Consider the following 19,672-nt stretch of genomic DNA (forward strand, 5'->3'; position numbering starts at 1 on the left):
CGGGTGTGTCTCTTAAAGCTCTAATCCTGGCTCGGTAGCGTCGGAGCAAAGTGCTTAAAACGTGACCCGAAGACTTGCAACTCCACGGAGCAAAGGGAACAGACCGGCCGGGCCGGTCCCCGCCGTGTCCCGGGGTGGGGCCGGGAGGGGCGGGCAGGGCCGGGCGGGCTCTGCCGCCGGAAGCCGCGAGCCGCGGAAGGGGCCGGGCCGGGGCTGGCAGCGGGAGAGCGGCGGTGCCGCCATGAGCCGCCTGCGGGAGGAGGACGATCCGTACGTGGTGGAGGAGCCCAGCGACGAGGAGCGAGCGCTCAGCAGGTGCGGGCGAGCCCGGGCTGTCTGGAGCTGCGGGCCGGCTCGGGCCGGCGGCAGCGGCCCCGCTCTCGCCCGGCGTCTCCGGGCCCGGGCGCTGGGCCAGGCCGCGCCGTGTGCGCCGGGGCTGCCTCGGGCCGCCCGCGGGGTGCAGCGGGATCGGCCTCCCCACAGCCGGGGATTTCCTTCCCTGGAACCGGCGTATGTCCGTTTCTGACCGCACCGATGGCGGTGTGTTAAACGGCCCCTGGCGGAGCGGGAGCTGCAGGGACACAGTCGGCTGAAGCTGCTTTGCGTTTAAACCAGTTTTAATATCACCAAGCTAATAAAGTGTTTTAATAAGTACGTTTTACATAAACATGAATAAGTGCTTCCCAGCGCACCCACACAATTCAGGTGTTCGTTCTCCAAGTCACTGTGTCCATGTTTTAAACTGGTTGTAACAATTAGGTGTGTAACGCTTAAATGTTTGTAGCTCAGAGGATGAGGTGGATGTGCTCCTACACGGCACTCCTGACCAGAAGCGGAAGCTGATACGGGAGTGCCTGACTGGGGAGAGCGAATCTTCCAGTGACGATGAGTTCCAAAAGGAGATGGAAGCAGAACTGAACACCACCATGAAGACTATGGAAGGCAAATGGATATCACCAGAAATGGGTAAATCATACTTAACAGCTGCTTGCATATAAAATCATGAGATAAGTGGTGTGAAGTTACCGTAGTATTCTCATGGCTAGGGAGGCTGTTGGATAGAGTATCAAAAGTGAAGGTTTGTTCTGGGCTGTGTACTTGCTGTCCTTTTGTTGGCGTGCTCCTACCATTTCTCTAATTTCACCCATAGGTTCTTCCTCAAGTACTGGGCAGACTGGACCTGCTGCCACTTCAAAATACTATGATGATATTTACTTTGATTCTGATTCAGAGGATGAAGATAAAATAGGTAAATGACAGAGGAGAGAGGAGGGCATCTTTACTATACCGCTCACTTTCAGATCCTGTAGAATTCTCCTGGGGGGTCAAGAGGCTGTTTCTGAAGGCAGCCTTTTGGGAGGAATTACCAGCCTATATAATCTCCTGCAACTTGATGATGTATCCCAATGTATGTAAGGTATGTTAATGCTTTGGGGTCCTGTATTTGGAGGAGAGATGAGCTAGACCTTTAAGTTTCAGTTTAAATTTATTGTGAGGATGGAAAAGGAAAATTGAAAAAGTATTTTGATAATTTAAGTAGAGAATTATCATATGCCTGATAGATGTAACACATTCTTGCACTAATCTTTCCAGATACACAGGATGTCCGGAAAAACAGAAAACATCAGCAGCGTCGGATTCTTTCCAATGATGAACTGCTGTATGATCCAGAGGAAGACAATAGAGACCAAGAGTGGGTAGACTCACAGAGGAGAGGGTAAGAGACCATCCTTGAATTGTAGGATGCTTAATAACAACTGAAAATTTTAAATGGAAATGGTAAATGTAGAGAAAAAGCAAATGCTGTCAAGTCCATGCAGTGAAACTATTTTTTATTTATAACTTAACAGCATATGAAATATAGAAGCCTGTACAATGTTTTATGCGTATGTAATGGAAGTTGAGTCTTCAAAACTACACAAAACCTGCAATTTCTAAAATCACAATTTCTGACTTCTGTAAGCTAGTTTTGTCTGTAGATCTTATCTAAAGAACCGTACAGTGAACTAAAAATTGTAAGGTAATTTAGTTGTCAAGGTAAGGTAATTTGTTCCTGCTAAATACTGTATTTCTAGTTTTGGAAAACTTTGAATTTAGCAAGCCACAAGATGTTCAGATAAAACAGGAACAGCACAAATCTGCTTCACTGAGGGTTTTTTGAAGGGTAAAGTAGAAAAATGGTTGTTGTAGCTGAAGGAAAATTCTCCATGTATATCTCTCGAATAAGATAATATATGTTGCCTGCAGAGATTGCACTTGAGATACCTGCTTTGTCAGAGGAGAGGGTTATTAGGCAGAAATTCTCATGCCAAATGTATTTATCTCCCCAAATGAAAATTCTCTGTACAAAGTAAATGAAAAGATACTGGTATGTGCTTTTCCCTGCTTTATTTATAGTGTCTTTTAATGTAAAACAGGTTTGACAGTTGAATTGACATGACCACAGCAAGAGCATGTAATTAATTTTTTGCCTCTCCTTCCTCCTTTCTTGGATTGGTAGGTACCGTAACCAAAGAAGAGCTCCACAGCAGCAGCAGGCAAAACCTGCACCTGTTCCAAATAGTGATGCTGTTTTGAACTGCCCTGCTTGCATGACAACATTATGCCTGGACTGCCAGAGGTAACTAGTGAACAATAAGGGTCTTTTTGTAATGTCTTTTTTCAGTCAGTAGTATTTTTATTGTATTCAGTTTGATGAATGGATTTTATCAATTCTGTCTTGCAAAGTGGCGCTAAATAACAAGAAGGTGGGTAGGTATGAATCAGGTTTAGGGTTGGATGTTGATTTGTAATAATGATGATTAATTTAACCTACAATATGGAGATGTGGAAGAATAAGGTAGAACCTTACCAAAGTGGACAAGGTAAACTTTTTAAAAAAATAATAATCGTGGACTAAGCAGGTAGTTCAGGCAGATTGGGGCTTTTTCTAGATATATACCTGTACCTGTTTTTTTTTTGCTTGATGTTTAGAGGCACAGAACTATTCCAGGTTCATTATGGCTAGGCTTTGCGAATGAAGATTTGAGAAGGGCTCTACCCTTGTTAAAGGATTAAGCAAAATCAAGATAATGAATTCTTACTTGTTTTTAACCGAGTCTTAACAGTATCTTCATTGCAAATCTAGTTAGTGCGGCCTACCCTATACTAAAGAGAGAGCTCTTGAACTAAGAGTAACAGGAGAAAGAAATCTTGTGAAATGAGGAATAAGCTACTTATCATTTATTGAGTATTTTTGATGATTGAGGATGAAATTCCACAGCAGCCTAAAGTCATCTAAGTACTGGGTGCTGTTTTTCTCTGTCTGCGTTGCTGGCACTGGTACTTCTTGACCCTGTTCTATAATTAAGCATTTCAGTTTGCTAAGCTGACAGAAAACTCAATTTTTATTGCCAAACTGGTCTTTCCTGGCTTTAATCAACTAAAATAGCTCAGCACAGCATTATACAAGCAGTAAAGCCAGCAGAAGTCAAGGGATATTGTGTTAAATTGAACAAAAGCCCTGAATTTTGCTACATACTCCAGATATATAGTTGTTAAGATTGATGACAGCTGAAAATGCATTTTATGTTTTACTGTAGACATGCTTTTTCTAGTGTGATATCTTAATTCTTGTTATTTATATATAAGGAATTTCAGGCTTGCAAGACATTTTAGGATGTCAATGGCAGTAGCTGAGTCATTTGCACTCCTGATCTTTCACCTATTCCCAGCTATATGTAGCAATGCATAATTCTCTAGTACCAATGCCATTGTACTCCAGGCTGGTTATTTCAGCAACAGCCAGCATTTTTAAAAAAATGCCTTAAAAACATAACAGATGGCTGCAATTCTATGGTTTTATTATTTTTATAGTTGTGACTTCTGTTTATAAAACTTCGTGTTTATTTGGCTTTCCGCTCTTTGTCATGGCACTTGATGTCTTTAATCTCATTTTCCGTGATGGTTACAGATTTTCTGGAAGCAGAATTGTTTAAATGGTATGACTTGGATTTTCTCCCCTTCTCCATAGACATGAATCTTACAAAACACAGTATAGAGCAATGTTTGTGATGAACTGCTCTGTTAACAAAGAGGAAATACTGAAATACAGAAAGAAGGTAAAGAGAAGAAGTAAGAAAATGAAGCACAGCAAAGAAACTAGCTCTGTACAATCAAATCAAGAAGAGGAGGAAGTGTATCATCCAGTATTATGTACTGAATGCTCAACTGAAGTGGCAGTAATGGATAAAGATGAAGTTTTTCACTTCTTCAATGTCTCTGGCTAGCCACTCCTAATGTGCAAATGCAGGGGGAAAAAATACTGCACTGTTTTAAGAGTGTGGGAAGTGTCAGAAATGCAGGCATGTTAGCCTTTTTAAACTGTGGTCTTGTAAATGTGCATTTTCATCAGAGAACTTTATAATGGTTGGACTTCTGCAAACTTTATCAAAGAAATACAGTTAACTGCGTGCATTTGAGAGCAGTATTCTTTTCTGCCATCAGGTGGTTGCATCATTGGGGATTTAAAATTTTGTAAATATGTAAGATCTGTATATGATGATCATTCCCTGTATATATACTATCCATTATCTGAGTATGTATTAGAACTGCTTCTTGGAATAAACACTGTATAGTAACTTGTTCTCTGTAGCTGCAGTGGTCATGTTTATGGCACAGGATAAACAACTCTTAAGTCAGGATGTTGGGTGTCCTTAGGCTTGTGTTCTTGGTAGATTTGCACATAGGTAGGTTTGTGTTGTGGTTTAACCTCAGGTAGCAACTAAGCCACACAATTGCTTGCTCACTTCCCCCCTCCCTCAGTGGGGAGGAAAAATTGGAAAAAAAGGTAAACCTCATGGGGCGAGATAAGAACAATTTATTAGCTGAAACCAAAAATTATTATGATGATGATAATAGTAGGGAGAGGGAGAGAGAAAGTAAGTGATGCACAACTGTGTGGCCAGCTTTTGGTAGCGGCGATGGCTTTTGTGAGAAGCTGGTAGAAAATTCCTCCATGTCTGACAGCCAGTGCCAGCCAGCTCCAGGATGGACCCACTGCTGGTCACGGCTGGGCCAGTCAGAAATGGTGGTAGTGCCTCTATGATAACATATTTAAGAAAGAAAAGAAGTTACTGCTCAGAAGTAATTGTGGCCAGAGAAGAGCAGAGTGAGAATATGTGAGAGGAACAACTCTGCAGACACCAAGGTCAGTAGAGAAGGAGGGGGAGGAGGTGCTGCCCGTGCTGGAGCTGAGGCTCTGCAGCCCATGGCAAAGCGGCTGTCCCCCTGCAGCCCACAGGGGTGCCAAGATGCAGCTGCAGCACCTGGAGAAGCCCATGCCAGAGCAGGTGGGTGCCCAAAGAAGGCTGTGACCCCATGGGAGGCCCATGCTGGAGCAAGGTCCTGGCAGGGACCTGTAGACCTGTGGAGAGAGGAGCCCACGCTGGAGCAGGTTTCCTGGAAGGACTTGTCACCCTTTGTGAGACCCATGCTGGAGCAGCCTGTGCCTGAAGGACTGCACCCTGTGGAAAAGTGACCCATGTTGCAGAAGTTTGTGGAGAACTGTTGCCCATGCGATGGACATATGTTGAAGAAGTTCATTAAGGACTGTCTCCTGTGGGAGGGACCCCACACTGGAGCAGGGAAAGGACTCTTCTCCCTGAACAGTGACAGTAATGTGTGATGAATTGACTGTAACTCCCATTCCCCCTCTCCCTGCACCACTGGTGGGGACTAGGTAGAGCCCAGGAAGGAAGGAGGGGTGGAGGGAAAGTGTTTTTAAGATCTATTTTACTTCTCATTATCCTGCTCTGATTTTGTTAGTAATAAATTCAGTTAATATCTCCAAAGTTCAGTCTGTTTTGCCCATGACAGTGACGAGTGATCTCTCCTGGTCCTTAACTCATGGATCTTTTGCTATGTTTTCTCTCCCGTCCACTTGCAGAGGTGAGTGATAGAGCAGCTTTTGGTGTGTGCCTGGCATCCAGCCAGGGTCAGCCCACCACAACACAACTCCCCACCTGCTGACCAATACGCAGCTTGTCCCTGAACAGCGACTGACCCCCTTCCATGTAAGTCCCCCAGTTTATATGCTGAGCCATGACATTCTATTGGATGGACTATTCCTTTGGTCAGTTTGGTCAGCTGTCGTGGCAGAGCATGAGACACTGAAAAGTCCTTGACTTAGGATAAGCACCACTTAGCATCAACCAAAACATCAGGGTGTTCACAAGAACATAATTCTCATACTAAATCCAAGCCGCTGAAAAGAATATGAACTCTGTCCCAGCCAAAACCAAGGCACTTTGATAAAGAAGGAATTGTCACTATATTTGGATTTTTCATTCATTAAGATCTCAAAAAGTTGAAACTTCCATTTATATAGAGTGGAAAATGAGCTTATATTGAGCTTGGTGGCATGGACTGTTCTGCAATGGATCATTTCAATCAGAATATTAATGCCTAATAATACAGCTGAGTGTTCTACATGTAAATATGTCTATGATAAAAGTACTGAACTTTATTGTTCTTTTTCCTTATGATGACTGATTTTAAGAAGAAATTTATGGTCAGATCTATGACCATAGAGCTAGTTCTTATGCTTTTTCTTTTTTACATTTACATCTTTATGGAAGCATAAAGAGCTTTTGCTATTTGATATTTATGAAACCACTGCACTGTTAACAACAGATCCTTCCCCCTCTTCCTCCAGGTGTACGCCCAAGAGGTGAACTCTTCTTATTTTTTTATTAGTAAAGCTCTCTATAGCCTGATATGTTTTAAAGTCTACTTTTGAACAATGGTATGTCTGAAAAAAATCTCATCTTTGTGCTTTTTTTTGTGATAGTACTAGAAATAATTTGTTACATTGCTTTGAGGAATTGTCAGAAATAAACTTAAGAGGCAAGAACCTGAAGGACATACTTCTTTTGTGCCTTAGATTATAATAAAATCTTGTAACTCTTTGGTTACCTTTTGTAGTCCCTAGTGTAATATCTTACTAATCTACACAAACTCGTGCTACACTGTTAATGATGTTATAGTCAAAAGACCAGATATATTTTTAAAATATAGTAGAAATTTATTAAAAGCAAATAAGCAAAACAGCGCGCTGGTAGACCGGGGGAAACTCCTGTTCCACCAACGGGTTCATGCGCCAAAACTTGCACCGATCTTTTATATGTGCCATTATCCCCTCCCCTGTAGGTGGTGCTTAGATGACAGCGGCAGGTCCAGACTTCCCTCCCGTGTTCCTCTGGACGACTTCCCCCCACCCACATTTTACAGGCACACCCAAACTTGCATTCAAAACTTGTTCAACACAACAAGATATAGCTTGCCATAGTAACACAACACTGTGGCTTGACACCTGCAATTCAAACTAATCACTAACATTACAAATTTAATGTGATTAGCAAATTATTCACCTTTGTTTTTATTAACTACTACAATGAGATTAGGAAGAAATAAATATGTTGGTTCTTCTGCCAGGATTACATGAGCAAAATGCTGAATTACTATTTTCAAATCAGCAGAAACTTAACCTCTGCTTGGTAGAGTAGAGAACTGTTGATGCAGCTGCTGAACACTTACTTGGTTGGCCAGTATAGTGTGCCTTCCTCTGCATGTGCAACCTACAAATAAAATGGAGCCATACTGGTTCTGAGGTTTGGGATATGCCTGAAACAAGATCTCAATCTCAGTTTTGCTACCTACTAGTCAGACTCCTTAGTGGAGTGTCCAACTTGCAGTATCAGATACCTGTGGGATCATCTAAAGTGAGAGAAATTGTTACTGTGTGCCATGAGCCAGGAGGTGCATAAAGAAAATTTTGAATGTACAAAGAACTGTTTCTTCTGGGTAGAAGTATGGAGGAACAGACGTGATACAGAGGATATGGTCTGTGATTTTTGGCATGCTGGCCTCGATGTAGCTCTCTTCGTGTTCCAGGTGAAACACAAAGGCTCTCTAGGTTAAGAGTCTTTGCACTGACCTGCTGGAAACATGAGCATGTGGGAATGTAGTTCAAGGGCTCAAGAATCGATGCAGGTGCTGTCAGGATTATTACTGGGTGATGACAGTCCCTAAGCAGGGGTAAAACGGAGCTGGTGAGTGAGGGGAAACTCTATACAGAGGAATATTGTCCATTTTCTGAAGGGGCTAACTAGCAAAAAACCTCTCACGAGTATGCACGTTACCAAAAAAGTGTAAGGGGCTGCCCACATGGGGTGTTAGGGCAGATGCAGTGGAGGATTTTGAAGACAGCACACCTCTAGATATTACCTTTCATCTCATCCCAAGTCCTTTCTTGCTGCTGTGTTTTGTTTGCCTTAACACTTGAAGTTCAGAGCTTTTTGTTAGGAATCATAAGAGCAGACAGGACTGGGACTTGTTTGCTGCACGTTGATAATGCTCTTGCAGCTTTGAATGGGAGTAATGCTTTACTTGTGCCGAATACCCCACTTGTCCTTGAACTTTGGACATGTTTATACAGAAAGGTGTCTTTTATGATTACCACTGCCTTTTCAAGCAGCAACACCCAAGACAGGGCTCCTCCAGCAGCCATTGCAACAAGCAGTGGCAGTCTTGGGTAGGGGCAACAGCTCCTGTAGGCAGTTGCGTGGGGGTATTAATTGTGTGAGTGCTCTCATTTCTACTTGTGTTTTAATAAACCTGCAAAGATAAAGTGTGTCTAAATGTCTTCTGGGTGGATTAAATCCCTTTTCAGATTCCTGCCACATGGAATAGTACAGTCTTAAGTTGTGTCTGTCAGTTGCTTTTCTTTTTCACAGTTATCTCCTGGTCCTGTAGTTGTATTTTGCAGCTGTGTAAATAACTCCTATTTGAATCCTCCTGAGGTTGTATTTCCTTGTTTTTCATTGTACAAATAGCACAGGTGAAGGTAGGGGCGGGGTGGCTGTAGGAACAGAATCACTGCTCAGTGACATAAATGCAAATTGATTTACCACGCAGAGTGAGTACAGTGGGTTGACTCCAGTTTCTAATCAGAAGCTATGGTGTGCACTCTTGGCAAGTGAGGTCCTGGTTGGTGACCTGGACCTGCAGCTGGTTGTTGCAATGCATGCTCTGCTTAGTTAAGGTGCCTGATGATTGTGTACATCCTTTTCCAGCAGGCTTTCAACTCGTGCCTTCTCGAGTGGCAGTATAAACTGCCAAGGGCCTTCCTAATCATGTAGTCCCAAACTGCTCTCTGTGAATTTCTTATCTTAGGCAAATTAGCAGTCAGGGCAGGGGTGTCCCACACCCTCCAGTTTCTGGCTCCAAGTGCCTTAGGGAAGTGAAAAGTTAGCAACAGTCACAGTAAACAGTTGATCTATCCCCTCGTTGTTTTTTCTGTTAATATGGATGAATGTCATCAGCAGTTGGCCGATCTTAAGGTCGCATTTATCTGAGCTGTGTTGCTGGGTGGGCTTTACCCTGTGACAACGAAACTGAAGGCCTGCGCAGAGCATTTTTAACACGCCTCCCGTGGGCCCTGCCAAGCACAGGCTTCGGGTCTGCCGCAATTCCCAGATCAAATCTGAACAGGAGGTGTGACTCTGGCGGGGGCGTTACCAGGTTCAGGGTCAGCCGCGTAATGTAATGAGATTGGGCCCGCTGTGGGCGTTCCTCGGGGAGGGCCGGGGTATCGAGTGCCCCCGCGGTTCCGCTGGGCTGTGGCATCATCGGTACCGCCCCGTGCGGGCCCCATAGGCCGCTGCCTCTCGGTGTCGGCGGGCGCGGGGCGGGGCCGGGGAGGGCGGTCCCGGCTGCACCGCCCCGGCTTCTCTCGGCCTGGTCCCGGCGCGGGGCCGCTGGCGGTGGGAAGCGCTATGGCGCTGATGTCGGCGCTGAAGCAGATGTCGTGGCTGTACTACCAGTACCTGCTGGTCACCGCGCTCTACATGCTGGAGCCCTGGGAACGCACCGTCTTCAGTATCCTTCTGGCGGTGTGTGTGTGTGTGTGTGTGTGTGTGTGTGTCACTGGGGGCTGCCCTCCCTCTCTGCTCTGCCCGGCGGCGGCCCCGGCGGGCGCGGTGCGGGGGAGCGCCTGGGCCGTGGCCGTGCCGAAGGCGCTGCCCCGGCGGGGCTTTCAGGGGCGGAGGAGAGCGGGGCCGGACGGGCCGGGAGGGGAGCGGCGCGGGGCCGGGCAGGGCCGGGGGCAGCCGGCCTGAGGCTCCGAGCGCGGCCGGAGCTCGCAGTGGGCAGAGGAGCAGCAGCCTCCGCTCGGGACCGAGCCTCGTCCCCTTCTCGCAGGAAGGGGCTCAGCTCCTCTCCCTCCCAAACTAACATGCTGCTCAATCTGGGAATAATCCTCATTCGACTGTTTCGCATCCCGTACCCGGGCGTCTGGCGACCTAGTCCGTTTCTCCTCCAGCACAAGTTTATATCTTGAGTTCCGGCAGTTCCGGCTTTTGTACTGAAATCCCTAGCTTTCTTTTAAGGATAGGTGTCTTTAATGTTTTCTGTTGTATTTTTGCCTAGAGGAAAGTAAATGTGGACGCTGCAAAACCTTGCAAGCCTAGGTTTTAATGGTGCTTTGTCTCGTGGCTTTTTTTACATAGGTATTTAATCCTCGAGCTGGTAAGTTTGTCTCTTTTGGAGTGGAAGAACTCGATAGATGCTCATGTAAAGGCATCTGTATAAAGGCTATTTACAGGTTTTCTTCTTTACCCGCTCCTTTCTTATCAGCAGTATATTTTCTCAGGTATTGTTATGGCATCGCATGTATTTTTCTCTGAAGTGGGGCTGTTTTGATGTAGACTTAAAACGATATCTCAGTGTAAATGACCCTGAGCCGTCTTCATTTAACATTGAGAGGCAAAGAGAAATGATTGAAAACAATAACAAAGAGAAGGGTGTAAGTAGTAGTGAGAAAGCCCTTTACTGACATACTACTCAGTTTTGTAAAGAAACTCACTTTTGCTATGTAAAAGTAGTTGCCCAAGTTACAGTGGTATGATCAGACATTTATTTTTTTTCCTGTGTAAAGTCAGTAGAAATGGGGATTATAAAAACTTACTACTTTTCTTTTTACCATGCACAATTCTTTCGCTAGGAGTTCTTACCTTCAAAATGTGTTCCTTGCTAACTTACCTTTCTCCTTTTATGCCATGTCTGTTTCACTGAGGAAACTTAGTTTTTGTTCTCACTGCAATAATATTTGTCATGAGTATTTTTTTCCTTTTTAACTTACGCAAAATATTTAAGTAAGTGAAAGTGTATGCGTATTTACTTTCATAAAATGCTCATATTGTAACTGCCACGTAACTGACAAATGCAATGAGTGGCACAAGTATCACTTGTGATCTCAGATCAGCAAAAATGTTTTTTGTCTTCAGACCGGACTCCTTGGCTGTGGGTGGGCCGTGTCTGTCAGGTGCTGTGTGGCTGCAGCACAGACACGGTGGCCTTGGGAGCTGATGGTGTGTGGCTCTGCTGCGTGTCATGCTGCTGCTTGTGCTCCAGCATCAGAGGAGAGTGCTGATACGGAAATGTGGATTTATGTGTTGACCTTCATTTTAGTATCTCCTACCGTATAGTGTATTCTGGGACTATAAATACACCGAGCAGCTAGTATGCTCTAATAAGCACAGCTAATACCTCTGCTCTGCCATAGGGAAGTCAGTCATAAAGCATTTGTTACACTTGTGTGTGGTGACTTGATTTCATGAAGATGCAGAGCACGCACAGCTCCTCTGGTTTCACCTGCGGAAACTGAATACTGCTCTCTGGGGTTATCATGCTTGTTAATCTCCAGTGCCTTTTATAGTGTTTTGCTCTAAGTTTACTGAATCTTTGCAGGTAGTTGGATGAAATCAACAGATTTTTATTAATTTCTAGTGCTTTTGAATTTCTGAAGCCTTAAGCTTTCAATGGTGTAATCATTCAGTAATCTGATGTCTTTAGACAAAGCTTCAAGAGCCCTAGAGCTTGACAAAAGTCCAGTTGTACATTACTTCTAAGCTGTTGTCTCACTTCTCCTGTTAGGTGTTCAGCTAATAAAGTAGTCATCTTAAGATTTTTTAGATGATATCTTCATGTAAAGTTTGTTTTGCAGTGTGATCTGCTATAGTAAAGTACTACTGATGGAGAAACGGACCAGATATTATAGTGACTTAGAGCCCTAGAGGACACTGGCAGCTAGAAATGGATATGAGGTTTCCTGACTATTATGCTAACAGTACAGCTTTCACACCAGATGTGTTTTGTGCATCATAAATTGAATTTCTTAGGTCATTCTATTCCAGGAAGTTGAGATCAGCATCTCATGCTGTCCACTTAAAAATGAGGTCATCCACAAATAAGAATGGTAGTATTCAGTACAGCTATCATATTATTGTGGTTTTGTTTTGGATTTTTGTGATGGTTGACTTTTTTCTGCTTGGTTGGATGGGGCTGGCTTCTGTAGACTTGCTCAACACCTAGGAAGATGCATGTAAAAACCTGTGTCTTCTCAGTGCCCATTTTCTGTTCTCCAACATGCTTCCTGTCTCTGACCTGTCCTCTTGTGTCACTGACAAGGCAGTGGATAAGTTGCAAGGCATCCTTTGCGATTCAGCTAACAGCGTCTCCTGGTGTTCTGGTTTTAGGTGTTCAGTGGGTTCTTCCTGTAGCTGTAATTTCTGAATACAGTTGACCTTGTCTGATTGCAAAACATAACATTATGAGATAGTAACCAGTAAAGTTTTAATGCTATAGTTTGTGATGTCTCATGCACTTCTTATTTCAAATGCTTTTTTCCTCAACTGTCATTCAGATTCCATGCTAGTTTCGATTGTTGGAATGGCACTGTACACAGGCTATGTGTTCATGCCTCAGCACATCATGGCAATATTGCACTACTTCGAAATTGTGCAGTGATGAAGAACGTATCATCAAGAAGTAACTGGGCTTTGAAATCTGTTCTACAAAGAAGAATGAACCTCTTAGTTTTAACGAGATTTCTACCAATGTCCAAAAGACACAATTATGACTCTGAAGACTAGGAAATGAGATATGTAGAGCAGGGACATGAGGTGTCCCCTATGTTGTGTTCATTCCTTTTAATTTTACAAGATACGCCCTTGTATAGTAGTTTTGTCTACTTTAACATTGTGATTGTACTTTGATATCAGTATTTTCTTAACTTTGTGACAGTTTCAATATTGCACTGTGAAAGCTTTTCTTAATTGTAATTTTGAGTAAATCTTAATTGCCTTCTATTTTTAATCTGAAAGTCATCTTATTAAATGGGGCTTAAAGCTTTTGCTATTGTATGGTATGTATTTGCCTGGATATTTCTATTAATGCATTTTGTAAGAAAATACATCTAGATTCATATTAGAGACATGGATATATTCATCTAACGCTATTTACAGAAGTTAGTTTGTATGACTGAACTCAGGTGTACTGTTTGCTGTCCAAACTTTGTTCAACAGTATATTTGTGCATATCACCTAAATTTGGAATTGGCAATTATTTCAATTTTCTGTATTCTACCTGTTGGAGGAGGTTGGGGGAGATGAGGCATTGAAGCAGAGTGAAGACTGCATTTGTTATGTTTCAAGTGGTTGTAATTCTGGGCTTTATCTAATGGGGGAAAATGGACTTTACTGGCATAGGCCCACATAAGGCTTTGGGATAGCATTTTAAATCAACCCTGTTTTTCTAGCTACCCATTCAATTGTAATTTTACAGGATACTTTATTATGTTCCAATGGTTATGGTTTCTGCTAATTTTCACTCAACAGTGTAACTATGTCTAGGTTTTAAAGGGGTTTTCTATTGCTGCTAGTATTCCAAACATGTTTTCGCTACAAACGACCAAAACGTAAGGGTTTCAATGGACTTGAGTTACAACTACAGCAATAAGTAGCTGAATACTTGGCTGAAGTCCTGTCTTTTTTTTAATAGGGATTTTTTTCAGTTTTGTATTCTGAAATATAAGATGGTGACAACTTAACTTTCTTAAGTGGACAATTTTTTGTTGTTGTTGTTTAAAAAAATAAAAGTTTAAAAGCAGAGTTTTGATGCAAAACTTTCTTGTAGAAGTTAATATGTTTCTGAATGCTGCTTGCTTTTCTCAGAACTTTCCAAAAGGGGAACAGTGATACTTGACCAAAGTACTGTGATTTTAGTGGCCCAGTAATGATATGTACTGCTATATCTTTTATGCAACTTTTGTTGAAATCAGAAATTATAGATGTGCAGTACCTATACAAATACTGCCTTTTAGGTTTTATTTAATTTTCTCAATATTTTTCTTATGAGAAAAGAGTGTTTTTCCCCTTTATTTAAAAACTTCATGTGTATTTAATTAAAAACCCTGTTGTTTTGGAAGCTATAAACAGCCTTAAACTTTTTAGGTGAACCTGAGCTTTACTGAAGTTGGTAGGAGATTCCCTCTAAATTAGTGCTTTCACTTATTAGTAACTGACTATCAAAAGGTTTTAGGATTGGTGGGGTTTTTTTATTGTTTGTGGTGCTTTTTTGTGGTTTTATTTAAGTGCATCCAGAGTTGTATATCAGTGTTTTAAGCATGATGGAGTTAATGATAAGTTAACATACTCTTTCTGAAGTAACATAGCATGAATCTGATCTCTCTGTGGATTAAATTGATACTGTGATATCTCTTTGCAAACTACTACCACGATTGATAGCCCCTTTCTCAGCAGTAGATGTGTTATTTGTATGGGGGGAAAGCCCTTCTGTGTGGTGGCATTAGGAATAAACGTGATTTTTAATTGTTAAAGGTTTTATAAAAAAACTTTGATATACTGACTTTTGTTAGCTGTCTGCTTTTTGTTGAGAATCAATTTCCAATCATCTGCGTTACATTTGCTTGAGTGATATACTTGAACTCAATTTGCTAATTTGAGTACAGTCTTTTTCAGCATTTCTTTTAGTCTAAATCAAGAATCTCATAGTCCTGGACTGTTCTTTCTAGATTCTGGAGACTTTGTTAAAGATGGAGTAATTTAATTAATAAAATTTGATGTGTTACTAGAGTTTGAATTTCTAGAAGAAAGTTTCTGCAGTATCTCCTTTTCTTAAGGTTGATGTAGTGAAGAGATGGTTCAAGTGGTGATATTATGAAGCAGAGTTAGTTCTCTTTTTTTAAAATAAGGGCATTGGTAGGGATCTAATTATTCATTAAATTTGAATAATAAATGAATCATACGACTAACAAATTGTTCTCCCCAGTCTGCTTTATTGTCATGTTAGCTGGGGGATCATGTCCTCTGTGATAGAACCATAAGCTTTGTCTGTGCAAGCTGGAGGTCAAAGGCAGTTTAAATATCATTTGGAGACAGCTGGTCAATTATGCTTTTGTTTAAACATGTTGATAACAATTGAGCCATTGTTAATTTCGATTAATTTTGAAAAAAACAATTGTGAGAAATGAGAAAAAAATTCACCTGAGAAACCTGCAAGTTTATGTTAGTCTTTTAATAGTAATAGCTCTCGGGGTTTAGATTGAGTAATTAGAAGTAAGCGTTTAAAAATGCATTAACTGTGTCAAAGCAGAACTGATAATTCCAGCACCATGGGCCAGCCCCACCTGGGGCAGGCAGACTGTGTGCCAGGGCACCCCGCCCATACAGGGTGACTTGCTGTGCTGGCGGCCCTGGGGCTCCCAGAGCCGGCTCCGCAGAGGCTCCTTGGCTGCCTCCAGGGCTGGGTAGTGGAGAATTACTCATTAAAAACCTTTGCAGAAGGAACTGTTGTAACCAAAACAGACATAGTATTGGGTGAAGTCAGGCTGGAGCCAGAAACAGGTCCAGGACCTGTGTATGTATAGTTTGAATCAGTTATATCTTTTTAAATAAATATATGCACACACAGAGTTCTTTTATATATATATATATACATAAACTGTTTATTTCTTGTCAAAAATTATTACATAGCAGTTAGTTTGGAGACAGAGGCTGTCAGGTTTCTTTTCTGATTTCTTTACCTTGTGAAGGAAAACACCAGAGAATCCTAAAGGGAGACTTTCTTGAGAAAATTTTGCAAGAAATCCACGTGTATATCCATCGGTATTAAAGAAATAGATGTGAAAGCAGCAAAGGAGCTGTAAAGGTGTATCTTGTGTGCTAGATGGGCATTACGTTGCTGCAGATTGGTGCAACTGGTATGTTGTGGAAGTGTTGCCCAGTTCCATTCAGGTGCAGTAATGAAGTGTGTGTTATAAATGCTGAAGAAGGGGTACCTGCTGTTGGCTAACAACAAATAAAGGTTATATTGAGGTGAAGAGACACAATTTGAAGAGATTGGGTACCATGGGGTGAGTGGGCTGTGCACAAAGCTGTGGAGACAGCAGCCATCCTCTAAAATACCAGAGGAGCATACTCTGGAATTGGGACCTCAGTAAAGGTTTTCAGTGCCAGAAGTTCCTTTCACCTGCTGATTTGACCATGTTTTCTACAACTGCTATTGTAGGAAGACAGTCTCTTCCCCTCTTGTTGACACCTAGTGCTGATACCTGTGTGGTGCTTTTGGTGGTGGGTTTTTTGGTGGTGTTTTTTTTTTTTTGGGGGTGTGTGTGTGTGTTTTTTTGTTTGGGTTTTTGTTTGTTTGTTTTCCAGACAAAAGCAAAACAAAAGTTTCATGGGTAGTGTCTCTGTTTGATCTTTTAGGTCCTCCATAAACAGCAGTCATCACTGAGAACAAAAGCTGCTGTCTTTTCTGCCTTTTGTTTGTGTAGTGGTGGCTTAAGAAAATCTGGCATCATAGTCCAGAGCTGGATCCACCCTCCTCTCCTTGTAATGAGGAGAGATGAAACACTAGATCTAATCTAGGTTTCAGCATGGAATTTTGGCAGAAACCCCTCTGCTTTTCATAAATCAGTAAATTGTCACAAGATCTTCAGTACATCTCAGCTAACACTGCATGATGGAATACTAAGAAAGTTATGAATATCCACTCTCTCTGAGAGTTTAGCTGGATAAGAGTTGAATAGACCTTGAGTAAACCTGATTCAATTTCTTAAGTAAATACTGATTTCTTAAATAAAATTAGAGTTGAGCTTTTTCTTCATAATAATTTTGCAATGGCAGCCAGTGTCTATCTCAAATGCTACAAGTACTTAAGAGTTAAATAAAATAAAGAATTGCATTATGCAACACTTTATCACTAAATGTTTAACACAATGTTCAGAAGCTGGGAGGTGGTCTTGGCTGAAAGGCAGTGCTGCTGCACCTCTTGTGGTGTCTCTGAGCTATCCACCACATATGCTTAACAGAGTACACCTTATTCATGAGTGGACTTCCCATTATTTTAAAAAAAACCAAATAACAACTGCAAAACCAAACTACCTCTAAGACACTGTCTAGCACTTTATTTTGTTGGTAGTACTGCTTATTTTATTAGTGAAAAAATGATACTATATATGTTTAATTTATAAGCTGGATCTGTTTATGGATCAAATAGTTAGACTTTATAATATGAATTTAGAGGCACACTTTATCTTGGAAAGAGCCCTGTTAAGTACTGGAGACTCTTAATTTACACTTAGAATAATTCCCTATGTTTTGCTGTTGCAAAGGTTTATGGCACAGAAACATGTAGCTCCTTGACATTTTGGAGCCTAATAAAGAGATTCCACTTTCCCATGTGGAGAAGACCCTGTGTTAATAGCATTTTTAATTCTGAAGGAATATTTTGATTCTAATCTAAAATTGCTTCATTATGTGAAATGGAAGGGAAGGTTCATACAGTGAAATATTGATACCAAAGAAGAGAGGCTGAAAATGAAAATTGTGTCTTTGGACAGTAAAAGGATGAACTGAGGGATGAAAATTCTTCTACAAAACCTCTGCTTTTTGAGAAACTTAAACCTATTTGAAATATTTTTTCCTGGTGTTTTGAAAAATGGAGTCATTTCCCTAAATAGAAAGTGTAGCCTTGTTTTGAAATCTGAAGCTGATATTTGTGCTAAACCCCCAAACTACTAGACAGGCAGTAAATATTTCATGTAAATACAGCAGTTACCAAGCTAGGAGCTACCTAACATTACAGAGGAGTTGGTTTAAGGGGTGATAGGACCTCATGCTTAGACTGTGCAGTTGGAATGTGTGGACCTACGGATTCACCTGGGTTAGAGATCCTTTGTGTCATAAAGGCACCTGTTAGCACCAGTAGGATGTGACTGATCTATTTATTTAGAGGTTTGGAGTGATGGTGTTTGGTATTAAAGACTAAATAATCATTTTAAAGGCTTTACTGTTAGATCTTGTGTTACAGAAACAGAAGTTTTGATTAAGTAAATTAATGGGAAAACCTCGACACCTGTCATAAGCTAGACAGATAATGGTGGAGCAGTAATCACTAAATTGGATATAGGACATGCCAGCTGCAGACAGATAATCATGGAACAGTAATCACTAAATTGGATATAGGATGTGCCATTTCCTGGTACAAACCAAACATTAAAAATCTTGGGATAGGCTGTGTATCTATGCAGGTAGCAGCAATCCTCTGTGTTGTTGATCATGGTGGTTATTTTCTGTCACAGCCTATTACTGGCTGACATGTGCTTTTACAGGTTAACAGAAGATTCTTTTGTCAGTCTTCTGTTGCTCGCTCTTAACCTTGAAGGGTGTGTCCTGTACACAATATCAATCTTGTCAGTGCAGTAAGTTTCATCAGCCTGGATTTATTTTGAGGGTGTTTTAATGATGAAAAGGTGACTGATTTTTTTTAGGTGTCTCTTTTAGGCTTTACTGCTCGAGGTTTGGAAGTAAAGCATATGATTGATAAACTGCATACTGTTATGATCAAAAAAAAAAAAACACCAACAACCCCCCCCTCCAAAAACATACTATTTCTTTTACCTATTAAAGATGTTATCCAGATAATGAGATGTTTGAGGAAGAAGCCCGAGATTCAATTTATAGTCATAGTTGGTTGCTTTCTTATTAAAACTGATAGTTCTGGGATATGACTTCCTAAGCCTGAATGTTCCTGTACAAGCTCCTTGACCTGTCTCATAGTTGGAACTAATAGGTGTTGACGGGGAGGCTCTGAGACATACATACACGACCTATGAGATCTAAAATATGTCCGATTTATTAGGATAGCTCAGGGTTTTTATAGCATCTGTATACAAGGTCTCGTGACAAGAAGCACATAATTGGTTACAGGTCACTGTCCAGATGTAAACATGCATTACAAATACCTTTATAATTGGTTATTAACAGGTAACAAGGCCATTATTTACTTTATGGAACTCCACCTTCTTCTTGGCACCGATTTCCTTTTGTTCTTGAAAAGACACCTGCGGCCATCTTGACACCTATAACTTATAGTGCTTATAAAACTATATGAAAGTTTATAAAAGTACCACACACAATATAAATTGCTCACACATTCATCATGTTCCTCCCACAAATAGGTAATCAACACTTTGCTAATATTCACACAGTTACAAGCATCATGTCTGACATATCTGGTTTTTATTCATGCACATATCTGCAGGTGGAATTGGCATATTTTGCATTTTGTGTTCTCTGCAATTTGAGATGGACAGCATATTTCAGGCCCATATTTCACAATGGCGAGAAGACATACTACATAGCCCCCAAGAGAACTTTTTTGGGAAAAAAATTGTCTTGGCAATGATTGATATTTTTGTCTTTTCTGTGAAGTTTGTTTGTGTCTACTGAGGCAGAAAAGCTGAGTTTTTATGATCACATAAGAATTTAAA

At 41.4% G+C, this 19,672-nt stretch overlaps 2 protein-coding genes across 2 annotated transcripts; both read left to right on the forward strand.

The window, feature by feature from the left end:
• The first annotated feature begins 200 nt into the window (after positions 1–200).
• Positions 201–4,621, forward strand: EAPP (E2F associated phosphoprotein). The gene is made up of 6 exons (XM_050335787.1): positions 201–315; positions 785–966; positions 1,151–1,249; positions 1,594–1,717; positions 2,501–2,620; positions 4,013–4,621. Exons 1-6 carry the CDS (start codon positions 242–244, stop codon positions 4,266–4,268), a joined length of 855 nt encoding a protein of 284 aa, XP_050191744.1. The 5' UTR covers positions 201–241; the 3' UTR covers positions 4,269–4,621.
• A 5,114-nt stretch (positions 4,622–9,735) lies between these two features.
• Positions 9,736–14,002, forward strand: SPTSSA (serine palmitoyltransferase small subunit A). The gene is made up of 2 exons (XM_050335796.1): positions 9,736–9,918; positions 12,743–14,002. The coding sequence occupies exons 1-2, from the start codon at positions 9,816–9,818 to the stop codon at positions 12,844–12,846; spliced, it is 207 nt and encodes a 68-aa protein (XP_050191753.1). The 5' UTR covers positions 9,736–9,815; the 3' UTR covers positions 12,847–14,002.
• The last annotated feature ends 5,670 nt before the right edge of the window (positions 14,003–19,672 follow it).

The sequence above is a fragment of the Myiozetetes cayanensis genome, unplaced genomic scaffold (genome assembly GCF_022539395.1).
Source record: "Myiozetetes cayanensis isolate MyiCay16 unplaced genomic scaffold, myiCay2020 scf6-25, whole genome shotgun sequence".
NCBI lineage: Eukaryota > Metazoa > Chordata > Aves > Passeriformes > Tyrannidae > Myiozetetes > Myiozetetes cayanensis.

What these genes read in the sequence shown, in the direction of transcription:
- SPTSSA (XM_050335796.1), top strand. Translation starts at nt 9,816, where the DNA reads ATGGCGCTGATGTCGGCGCTGAAGCAGATGTCGTGGCTGTACTACCAG. An exon ending in CTGGGAACGCACCGTCTTCA is followed by an intron (nt 9,919 to 12,742) that starts GTATCCTTCTGG and finishes ACTGTCATTCAG; the next exon opens with ATTCCATGCTAGTTTCGATT.
- EAPP (XM_050335787.1), top strand. Translation starts at nt 242, where the DNA reads ATGAGCCGCCTGCGGGAGGAGGACGATCCGTACGTGGTGGAGGAGCCC. An exon ending in GAGGAGCGAGCGCTCAGCAG is followed by an intron (nt 316 to 784) that starts GTGCGGGCGAGC and finishes AAATGTTTGTAG; the next exon opens with CTCAGAGGATGAGGTGGATG. An exon ending in GTAGACTCACAGAGGAGAGG is followed by an intron (nt 1,718 to 2,500) that starts GTAAGAGACCAT and finishes TTGGATTGGTAG; the next exon opens with GTACCGTAACCAAAGAAGAG.